This window comes from Rhinopithecus roxellana, chromosome 3, assembly GCF_007565055.1.
Source record: "Rhinopithecus roxellana isolate Shanxi Qingling chromosome 3, ASM756505v1, whole genome shotgun sequence".
NCBI lineage: Eukaryota > Metazoa > Chordata > Mammalia > Primates > Cercopithecidae > Rhinopithecus > Rhinopithecus roxellana.
The window spans coordinates 31,246,650-31,258,655 of record NC_044551.1 but is presented as its reverse complement, the minus strand read 5'-3'; the positions used below and the strand labels follow the sequence as shown (position 1 = coordinate 31,258,655).

General features: G+C 42.5%; 1 protein-coding gene across 2 annotated transcripts in view; it reads right to left on the bottom strand.

Moving 5' to 3' along the window:
• ITK (IL2 inducible T cell kinase) overlaps positions 1 to 12,006 on the bottom strand; it is a 74,604-nt gene that overhangs the window by 12,267 nt on the left and 50,331 nt on the right. For both annotated transcript variants that reach the window (XM_030927015.1, XM_010363415.2), the window contains exons 8-11: positions 10,538 to 10,592; positions 4,729 to 4,811; positions 2,745 to 2,878; positions 1,240 to 1,314 (exon numbers count right to left, since the gene is read on the bottom strand). In XM_030927015.1, coding sequence (XP_030782875.1) covers positions 1,240 to 1,314; positions 2,745 to 2,878; positions 4,729 to 4,811; positions 10,538 to 10,592 — 347 coding nt within the window. The remainder of the gene's footprint in view (positions 1 to 1,239; positions 1,315 to 2,744; positions 2,879 to 4,728; positions 4,812 to 10,537; positions 10,593 to 12,006) is intronic.

Below are 12,006 nucleotides of genomic sequence, written 5' to 3'. Positions count from 1 at the left end.
AGCAAGATTTTCACCGCTTTGAGGCATAGACTCAACAGCAAGCAGTATTGAGCACCTACTATGTGCTGGACATGGTGCTGGTTAGGGATAAAGAAGCCCATGTGTGGCAGTGGTTCTCCAAGTATTGCCCTTTGACCACCTGTATCAAAATCACCTAGCATGCTTGTTTAAAATGTAGACTCGGCTGGGCACAGTGGCTCATGCCTGTCATCCTAACACTTTGGGAGGCCGAGGCAAGAGGATTGCTTGAGCCCAGGAGTTTAAGACCAGCCAGGGCAACATAGTGAGACCCTGTCTCTACAAAAAATTTTTAAAAATTAGCCAGGCATGGTAGCATGTGTCTGTAGTCACAGCTACTTGGGAGGCTGAGGTGGGAGGATCACTTGAGTCCAGGAGGTCAAGGCAGCAGTGAGCCGTGATTACGCCACTGCATCTCCAGCCTGGGTGACAAAGTAAGACCATGCCAGAAAAAAAAAAAGCAGACTCCTAGACCCTATCAAGGATTGTGTTTTGGTGAGTGTTTGGATAGGAGCCAGGAGTCAACATTTTTAATAAGCATTCTAGAAGACTTTGATGCACACTGAAGTTTGAGAACCACCAACCTAGGAGATAAGAAATGAAAATCAGGCAGCCTTCTCCACAGGCAGCGCACAGTTGGGGCCAAGGCTATGCAAAGCCATATGCCTTCAGAGTCCAGGCAGATAATCCCAAGTGAGTGAAGCAATTCCATAGGACAAGCAAACATAGTAGGGGCTGCAGCACTGGAGATCTTGCCACGCCTAAGGCATTCCAAAGAATTTAACACTCTCTTATGCAGACAATACCTCCAGATGCTGTCAGCTTGCAGTTCTTGCAATAGTCTGCTACTCAACCAACTAAATGATATAAAAGTTCTAGAAGATAGGTGGAAACACAGTGCTAAGGCACGGTTTTCTAATATTTTTCTAATAGCATTTAGTAGAGTGCTCTGTACAAAGTAGGTGCTTAACAAACACTTCATTAATGAACTCTTCACTAAAACCAATGGTCACTGGTTTGACCTAGAGAAACATGCTTATGTATGTACTTCTCTTACACACAATGTAAATATTCATTAATGCCATCATCTCTAGATATATAATATACTTGTTTTAATGGTGATTTGTAGTCTGGGGAACAGGTAGGCTCATGGCCAGTTTATTCAGAATTTGCCCCAGACCTTGAGGGACATGAGTTTACATTCCTGATTGTACTGCTCACCGTATCTCAGTCCTGCTGTAACTGGAGCTTTCTGCCTCCCAAAACACACTGGATACCGGAGTCGAGTCACCAGGCCTGGGATGATTGAAAAGCCAAGAAGCAGTGGTTAGGGCTTTGCTGTAGCAACCATCTAACTTAAATCACTAAAAATAATAAGAATAATAATAATCAGATGCAAAAGCTAATTTTATTCTGGAAAACAAATCCCAAAGCCTAATTACTGATTGCGCCCTCCTTGAAAACATCATAGGCACAGGTGGGCAGGTGGTAAAATTTCATGATTTCCATAAGATAACTTGCTAATAGAAGATATATAATATAATTAAATATTTGTCATATTTTTCTATTTGTATATTTGTTTATTATTTATGGTCCAAAAGAAGCCAGGGTGGGCTTTTGCCAGTTTTCATTAAGTCTCCTGTGTGGGTGCTGATATCGTTTGGATGTTTGTCCCCTCCAAATCTCATGTTGAAATGTAAGCGCTGGCTGGGCATGGTGGCTTACACCTGTTATCCCAGCACTTTGGGAGGCTGAGGCGGGCAGATTATCTGAGGTCAGGAGTTCAAGACCAGCCTGGCCAATGTGGTGAACCCCGTCCCTATCAAGAATACCAAAATTAGCCCGGTGTGGTGGCACATGCCTGTAATCCCAGCTAATCAGGAGGCTGAGGCAGGAGACTCACTTGAACCTGGGAGGTGGAGGTTGCAATGAGCCAAGATTGAACCACTGCACTCCAGCCTGAGCTACAGGGCAAAACTCTGTCTCAAAAAAAAAAAAAAAAAAAAAAAGAAAAAAGAAAGAAAAGAAAAGAAAGGAAAGGAAAGGAGGTGGGGCCTGGTGGGATGGGAGGTATTTGGGTCATTGGGCAGGATCCCTCACAAATGCCTTGGTGCTGTTTTTGTGATAATAAATGAGTTATCACTCTGAGTTCATGCAAGATCTGATTGTTCAAATGTCTGTGGCACCTTCTCCCTCCTCGCTCATGCTCCTGCCATGTGATACTCCTGCTCCCCTTTTGCCTTCTGCCATGACTGAAAGCTTCCTGAGGCCTCCCTAAAAGCCAAGAAGATGCCGGCACCATGCTTTCTATAGAGCCATGGACCAATTAAACCTCTTTTCTTTATAAATTACCCAGCCTCAGGTATTCCTTGATAGCAATTCAAAAAAGCCTAACCCAGGTGCCTTCTGGCTTTGTCCTCTAGAGCAGCAGTCCCCAACCTTTTTGGCACCAGGGACCGACTTTGTGGAAGACAGTTTGTCCATGGATGGGTGTGGCAGGGGGTTGCTTTCAGGATGAAACTGTTCCATCTCAGATCATCAGGCATTTGATTCTTATAAGGAACGCACAACCTATCCCACAAGTGCTGTTCACAACAGGGTTTGCACTCTTATGAGAATCTAATGTAGCTGATCTGACGGGAGGCGGAGGTCAGGCAGTAATGCTTGCTCACCTGCTGCTCACCTCCTGCTGGGTGGCCCTGGTCCACCCCTGCTTTAGAGCTTACCTCCTCCATTATGTTGGTGATAGTTGATGAGAAGAGGGATGGAATCGAACACAAACTTTTCAGCCACATAATATCGCTTAGGATTGTCATTTGTTTCCTTGATGTGATAGTGCTTTATACAGGGGTTGTTCTCACTTAAACAAATGAAGCGTAAATGTAGTTATTATTAAGAAGCAATGTTGAGACAAAAAAAAAAAAGTCTACTAGTATTAAGTTCTTACTATCTTTGTCTTGTAACCTCTCACAAGATGGTAGATATTGTTCAACTTGTAAGTCAGTCTTGACAGGTTGGCCCTGGGTGCTGCAGTACTGAGTTTAAAAGGACTCTGAGGTTGTGTCTGGACCCAGTGGACAGCAGTGTTGTGATGGATTGGTGATGGTTCTTCCACTGCCACAAAATGAATGAATGGAAATATTTGCTATGTGATTGCCTTGCCTGTTCTATGAATTTAACTGATTGTCAGCATACTTTGAGAAAGCCTCTCTGACCCCTTCACACTTACTTGACTTTATGCTGCACAGGATGAACATAACAGGCCTGACTACTCTCCTTAGAAAGACCTGCTTGCACGCTTAGCCCTTGGCTGGTGCTTGGGAACTGGGATTTCAGGAGGGCTCTTTCTCTGACTGATAAGGGTGGTGAGCTGTGCCTAAACTGTTTGCTAGAAACAGTGTGATTTATGGTGAACACTTGTTTTCCTTTTGGGTATCTGGAATTTTGGCACGTGCTAGGCAGGCGCTGTCTATGGAAACAGCCTCCAATAAAAGCCTTGGGCACTGAGTCTCTAATGAGTTCCCCTGGTAGGCAGCGCTCACGTGTGGTTACAACTTGTTGCTGGAGGAGTTAAGCACATCCTGTGTGGCTCCAGTGAGAGAGGACTCTCGGAAGCTTGTGTTTTGTTGCCTCTAGATTTTGTCCCATGTGTCTTTTCCCTTTGTTGATTTTGCTTTGTATTTGCTGTATTAAATCTCAATAAGTCTTAGTCCAGTAAGGCCTCCTAGTGAGTTCCTGAAGCTGGGGGTAGTTGTGGGGAGCCTCAACAGAGACTGTATGTTTCATCCCTTTGCCATCATACCTGCGGGATTGCAGGTCACCTCCTTACTGTCTCCCAGCCATGGCAGAGGCACAGCCCCTGTGTTCCCTCCCATCCCTGGATCAGGCCCTTCCTCTTTGCCACCTGCCCTTGCTCCACGTCCTGCTCACAGTCTCAGTCTTCCAAAACAATTTTCCAAAGACACCTTAAAAATTATTTGTCTCTTCTCTTAATTCTGACTGCACTTTGGTCAATGTCAAACAGCTTAGTTCTAACTAATGTTCTAATTAGAAGGGAATTTGAACCCTAGATGGGTTCTTAGACATCATTTTACAAAGAAGAAATAGGCCCGGAGGGGCAGAAAAGCAGCAAGGGTCTTGCAGTCCAGTTGGCTGAAGGCTGGAGGTGCCTTGGCCCCTTCAGACCCACGGCTGTAGGGAGGCACCATCAGCTCCTGAACCTCGGTTTCTTCTGTGTGAAATGAGCACAGTAATACCTGCCTTCAGGGCTTCTTAGGATTGGAAATGGTCTGCATATTTTCTGGCACATAATAAAGATTCAGTTAATGGTAGGTAGTTTTATGAGCAGAGCCAGAACTGCAGTTCATATATTTTTGCTTCCAGATAGAAATATCTCTTCTGTTATTCTATGCATTAAATTATATACTCATCCAATACAGTGCCAAGTATTTTATATCTTTAGAACTCTAAAATTGGAGATGCTAATTGAAAGAGGACCTGGCATCCACCCCCAACTCTGTCACTTTCTAAGTCTCTTAAGTTCTAGCCTTGATCTCCATGGCCTTGGTTTTCTCAGAGTGAAGAGGGAAAACAGACCATTTCTAGTGAGCCTCTACCTCTTGCACTGTCTGACTTTGTTGTCTGTACCCCAATGCTCACACACTTCAGAAGTGTTTCTCTCCACTTTGCTGAGCAGAGTTAGCTCCATACCTTACAACAGCCTTGGTGAAAACAGACACGGTGTATGTTCCCGGAGTCCTGGAATCTCTTACCATGAAGGCTCCTTCTTTGCCCTGGAATGGTTAGAAAGAATGGAAGGTTAGCGATCTCAGGAAACCAGGCTTATTCCTCCAGCTCTACTTTCTTGCCCACAAAAGGAAGAAATACTGTAGGCCCACTTGGCATAGAGCAGATTTCAGTAAGAATGGCTACCGTTTCATTTATTCCTGTCCTTCAGTAGATATTCCTTGGTCTCCTACGCAGATCCCAGACTGTTCTCGTGCTGACATGAACCATGAATGGACATGTACAGACATAAGCTCTGCCCTTTTAGAGCTCCGCATAGATCAGACTCTTTACAGATATTTTCCAACTCTTACCACAATACTGCCATCTGGATATTGGTATCCTTAACTGCCAATGACACTGAGTGCCAGAGAGCTTAAGTGGCATTCCCACCACCCACAACTAGAAAGTGAGAGAATTGGGATTTGAACTCTGGCATGCAAGCAAAGCCCAGGCTTGGTCTACTACTCCAGATGCCTCCTTTCAAAGAAAGTTAGAAGCTGCTTCTCCATTCCCCTACAAAGTCACAAAACTGTCCTGAAAACTTCATCAGTGTCTTAATGGGAATATAAAACTTTTAAATTTTTTTAGATTCAGGGGGTATGTGTGCAGGTTTGTTACATGGACATATTTCGTGTTGTTGAGATTTGGGCTTCTATTGAATCCATTAGCTAGATAGTGAACATATTACCCAATAGGTAGTTTTTCAGTCCTTGCCACTCTCCCTTCCTTCCCACTTTTGGAGTCCCCACTGTCTATTATTCCTGTCTTGATGTCTGTTTAGCTCTCACTTATAAGTGAGAACATGTGGTATTTGGTTTTCCGTTTCTGTGTTAATTCACCTAGGATAATTCCTCCAGGTGCACCTGTGTTGCTGCAAAATGCACAATTTTGTTCTTTTTTAGGGCTGCATATAAAGAAAATTGGTGTGTCAAATTTTCTTTATCCAATCCACTGTTGATAGGCACCTAGGTTGATTCCATGTCTTTGCTGTTATGAAGAGTGCAGGTGTCTTTTAGGTAGAATAATGTATTCTCCTTTGGGTATATATCCAGCAATAGGATTGCTGGGTTGAATAATAATTTTATTTTTAGTTCTTTGAGAAATCACCAAACTGCTTTCCACAGGGGCTGAACTAATGAACATTCCTACCAACAGTGTGTAAGGATTCTCTTAATGATAATATATTTCTTAGGCTCTTTCCAGAGTGAGAATTTGGCTGCAGGGCAGAAGGAAAAAGAACATTAAGCTCCTGGTTTCATGAGAGAGGTGGGAAGAAGGGAGTGCCCTGAGAATGTAACTTTCGCCACCCTGACAATTTTGCCAGCACTGATGCAACAGGCACTGATGAAACAAGCACTAATAAATGGACATACCATTTTATTCATTCTTGGTGAAAATTAAAAAATAAGAAATCTATTTTAAGTCCTTCGTATCTAACACTCTGTTCCTACTCTGCTATAAATTTGCGCTGGTAACATTTATTAAGCCTAATATTATGATTCACTTAACTTAGACATAGTGAGGGCCCTAATTAAAGGTCAGAGTTAGACAAGATGTTTGTGCAGATGGCATACACTTGGAGCATAAGGAACAAAGTATATAGAACCTACAACAACGCAAATCCCTCTGTCCCACAACTACAAAGATGGTTTGCCTATGGGTGCACACCTGTGCGCACACACAGTGGCCCATGCTAATTGTTTGAATTCTAGAATCTCTGGGTTTAAAATGAATTTCCTATTTTTTTTTTTTTGAGATGGAGTCTCATTCTGTCGCCCAGGCTGGAGTGCAGTTGCACAATCTCAGCTCACCGCAACCCCCACTTCCGGGGTTCAAGCAATTGTTTTGTCTCAACCTCCCGAGTAGCTGAGATTACAGGTGCCTGCCACCATGCCTGGTTAATTTTTTGCATTTTTAGTAGAGATGAGGTTTCACTATGTTGGCCAGGCTGGTCTTGAACTCCTGACCTCCAGTGATCTACCTGCGTCGGCCTCCCAAAGTGCTGGGATTACAGGTGGCTCTGAGCCACTGCGCCTGGCCTTAAAAGGAACTTATAAAGATGAGTAACTATATAAGCTTTAGTTTCCTCATCTGTAAAATGACCGTTGGAAGGTTGTTGGGAGAATTAAAGTAATGGGCCTAGAATTGCTCCTGGAGTGCAATACCAGAACAAGGACTATTAGGGTTCTTACTGGCCATTATTATCACATGCTATGGTATGCCACTTATTGGAAGTAATTATTCCATTGTCAGTCTCCATCTGAGACATGTTGGATGTGCTAGGAGTATTTTTCTTTCTCTCTGTTCGCATAATTTGAAAGTGACCTTTCAGAACATAATCTTAACACACAGGTTAAGTTATTGTGAAAAGATGGACTGATAATTCATAGTCTCATTATGCTGCATTATATTTTAACATTGTCTCTGACATACAGCCATCTTTCATTCTGGAGGTGGTGCTTTTCTTCTCTTGAAACAAACCAATTATTAAGTCAACATTGAGTCTTCAATAACATTTTATAATGTCTGAACTTCAGGTTGCCCCATGTGTGAGATGCTGTAAGGTGTTCTAAGGCAATTACAGAGTACCCACTTCCAAGGAATTTACCATCTACCTAGATGGGTAAAGACAGAAGAGAAACTGCTGAGATTGGAGGCAGAGTGAGAACAGAGCCACTGGAGAAGTAATAATACTAATAATAACATTTGACCTACAAGGGTTCAAACGCAAGAAAACCCATTTTCCATAGCTAGGGCGAGGGAAGGCATGACAGACTTCTTGGAGGAGGCAACATTGGAATAACTGATACAGCACATTAGGAGATGCTTTTTAGTGGCTCCCAAACATGGGTAAGTCCCAGAATAACTTGGGTGCCACCTCTAGAGGTTCTGATTTGATAGGCCTGGAGTCCGGCAATTTGTATTTTTAAAAAGCTCCTGCAGTGATGCTTATGATCACCCAGGTCTCCCTTAAGCGGAGTTGTTAGTTTAAAAACATTTATTAAGCATTCAATATATTCCTTCATTCATTCAACAAATATTTATTGAACAACTACAAGGGGCTAGATACACTTTTGGGTGCCTAGGTACACCAGGAACAAGATAAAGCATTTATAGTGTAGTGGCGAAATATGTATGAGGCAGTACACCAGGAGTTTTAGTTCATAAAAAGGTGTAATGAATCAATTCATCTCTTTTATTATTATTATACTTTAAGTTCTAGGGTACATGTGTAGAACGTGCAGGTTTGTTACATAGGTATACATGTGCCATGGTGGTTTGCTGCACCCATCAACCCGTCATCTACATTAGGTATTTCTCCTAATGCTATCCCTCCCCAAGCCCCCCACCCACCGACAGACCCCGGTGTGTGATGTTCCCCCCACATGTCCATGTGTTCTCATTGTCAACTCCCACTTATGAGTGAGAACATGCGGTGTTTGGTTTTCTGTTCCTGTGTTAGTTTGCTGAGAATGATGGTTTCCAGCTTCATCTATGTCCCTGCAAAGGACATGAACTCATCTTTTTACCAACCCAAATGCCCATCAATGATAGACTGGACAAAGAAAATGCGGCACATATACACCATGGAATACTACGCAGCAATTCCTCTCTTAAAGGTCCTATACTTATTAGATAAAAAGACTCTAAATACACCTAGAAATAACACAGCTATTGTTCCAAAACAGCATACAAAAACAGTGAAAAATAGCAAGAAAATGCCATTCAATTCTATCCAGAATCTGGACTAAGTTTGAAGTTTGCCCTCATATTTACCTAAGGAGGAGAAGAGAATTTGGTAAAGTAGCTCAAAACATTAGTAAGGAGGCTGGGCATGGTGGCTCATGCCTGTAATACCAGCACTTTGGGAGGCCAAGGTGGGTGGATCACCTGAGGTCAGGAGTTCGAGACCAGTCTGGCCAACAGGGTGACACCCTGTCTCTAGTAAAAATACAACAATGAATTGGGTGTGGTGGCATGTGCCTGTAATCCCAACTACTTAGGAGGCTGAGACAGGAGAATCACTTGAACCCAGGCAGCAGAGGTTGCGGTGAGCCAAGATCAGGCCACTACACTCCAGCCTGGGTGACAGAGCAAGACTCTGTTTCAAAATAAATAAATAAATAAACAAGCAAACAAACAAAACAAACACTCCCCTCCACATTCATATATATCAGTAAGGAGGAATGTTTCAACTGCCAGAGCAAGCAAAATGGACTTAGCACCTCACGAGAACTGCTGTAATACAGGAATCATCTTTAGGAAGTTATTAATGTGGGCTGTTTGAAGTGCTCCACAGATGACATTAACTGATGTGTGATTTAATATAGCAAAACTACACTTGTTTAAACACAGTGTAATTCAGAGTTTTAATTAATTTCGCACTCCACTCAATTAGTTTATATTAATCAAGTTCTACTTTGTTATCCATTAACATAGACTGGCGGCACCAGGTTTGAGCTGGCTACATTTGCATTGTAAATTTTACTTGAGAAAGTACAGATTCCCAGGAACTAATGCTGGAGACTCTGATTCTGTGGATCTGGAGTGGGACCTGGGAATCTGTATTTTTGAACATTTCCCAGCAATTCTAAAAATTTCAAAAAAACAATTCTGTGTTTTTTTGGGGGAACCCACAGGAACCAAGTACTGAGTTGGTGTAGAGCCAAGGAGAGACCAGAGTTCAGTAAGGACTCAGCTCAACCTCTTTTCCTTCATGGAATCTTTCCCAACTCCTCTGGAGTTTACCTCAGTTTATTTTAGATGATTTGCTTGCTCTTTTTTCAGCATTTGTCTTGTTTCCCAAGAGTCCCAATGCTGTGGACTATGGTCAGCCGTGTTAGTCACAGGACAAGGAGCAGAAAGTGGCAGGATGAGGGCTGGGGAATTGCCATCCCTGACTTAATCCAATGCTCCCCTTCTACTCATTGATAAACTGAGGCCCAGAAGGAAGAAGAGAGGTCCCCAAAGTCATACACTGAGTTGGTGACTTAACAGGAACTAGAGCCCAGTACCTGCCCCACCATACCGTGTTTTCTACTTTTCTCTTCCCTTTCTCCCTTAATCTTGACATCCTTGAGTAAAATCAGTCCTGCTATGCATGGCTTTAAAGAATAACTGTTAAAACAAGTGCTGTGTTCCATCTGGACTCACAGCCCAGCCAGGCTGAATCAGAGTCATAGGCACCTCTGACCTACACCGAGAAGAAGGCACGGCAGACCAGCCCTGATGGCACTCCATGGCCAGCCATCACCACTCATAAAGACTGCTGCAGCTGTGGTGATGTCTGCATGCCAATGCCAAGCCCAGGTTTCTCATCCTGTGGTTTGCTAGTCCTGTAAATTCCCAGAATATTTTTACCAGACATGAAAACTATTGTTAATCCAACATATCGATCCACTGCATGGGCATAAAACACAGCAAGGCTGAAAAAACAATACAATTCTTTCTTTCCTTTTTCCCTTTCTTCCCCCCGCTCCCTCCCTCCCTCCCTCCCTTCCTCCCTTGCTTCCTTCCTTCCTTCCTCCCTCCCTTCCTTCCTTCTTTTGACAGGTTCTTGATCTTGCCCAGGCTGAAGTGCAGTGGTACAATCACAGCTCACTGTAACCTTGAGCTCCTGGGCTCAAGTGATCCTCCCACCTTGACCTGCCAAATCACTGGGATTCCAGGCATGAGACACTGCACTTAATTCATTTTGTTTTATGTCAAAAGACAGGTTAAGGAGACTTACTGTGTCCCAAAGAAGTTTTTCAGCTTTGTCTCGGCTGATACTCTTATTGTACCACCTGAAAGCAAGTAAAAATCATATGTCAATGACATATTTTAAAGTTTCATTATTTATAAAAGACAATGCTAGAAAATCATATGGTAGGCCGGGCGCGGTGGCTCAAGCCTGTAATCCCAGCACTTTGGGAGGCCGAGACTGGTGGATCACGAGGTCAGGAGATCGAGACCATCCTGGCTAACACGGTGAAACCCCGTCTCTACTAAAAAATACAAAAAAAAAAAAAAAAAAACTAGCCGGGCGAGGTGGCAGGCGCCTGTAGTCCCAGCTACTCGGGAGGCTGAGGCAGGAGAATGGCGTAAACCCGGGAGGCAGAGCTTGCAGTGAGCTGAGATCCGGCCACTGCACTCCAGCCTGGGCAACAGAGCAAGACTTCGTCTCAAAAAAAAAAAAAAAGAAAATCATATGGTCATTTTCTATTTCTGATAGTGCTTTAAACAAATTTTTAAACAAAATTTTAAGTATATTTTATTTATTTAACTTATTTAACAAGCCTGCACACATATGTTTCTACCAGTGTGTTTAAACTCAAAACCAAATGCATGATTCATTTCCAGGTATTAAAATGTTTAACTGGAAAGAAACACATGAAACAGAATTGGCAAAATATCGATCATTGTTGATGCTGGGTTTGGGGAACATGGATATTCATTATATTATTCTCTCTACTTTTGTATATGTTGGAAATTTTCTAAAATAAAGTTGTAGAAAACATTAATCTTCCTCTTCGTTTCGTAAGTCAGTAGGCAGTTGGTTGTAAGGAAAAGGGTGCTAGTGCAGCTATAAAAATGTAACACCAGTTTGAAAGTTTAGCAAATATCCTTTTAAAACAACTGTAGTATTTTCCTCTTTAAGACTGGTCTTCCAGATATTATGCCAAGTAATTGCATTATTTTTATAATTTTGTTGTCTGGTGAAAAACAACTATAAAATGGTAAAGAAGAATATATATGATTTTTAGGGATGCGGTTTTTTTTTTTTATGTTGTTAACAATATTTGAGCCAACATCCTAACCTCTCTGGCTGCTTCTTAGCTAAAAGGAGGCAGACTGATCCTCGGTTAATAATCAGTTTTGAAAATTAATAAATCCAGGAGGAAAGAAGGTCTGGGTAGGGAAGAAATATCACTTAACAAACTTGTTTGGCTATTTGAGAGTAGCCATGATTAAAGGAATTCATGGATTCGTTAGAGGTTTTTGAACATTATAAGACAGAATAGTAGATACATTACACGAACATGGGCTCTAAGAGATTATCTAATTGAGGATTGGGAAAATATAGGTTTCATCTCATACACAAGACCCCAGCGATAGTAGTGGCTGCCTAGAGCTGTGCATTGAAAAGGTTGTCACCAGCATGGTGGGTAAATAGTTTCACTATCAAAGGGTGACATCTACCTGAGTTCAGTGCACGGG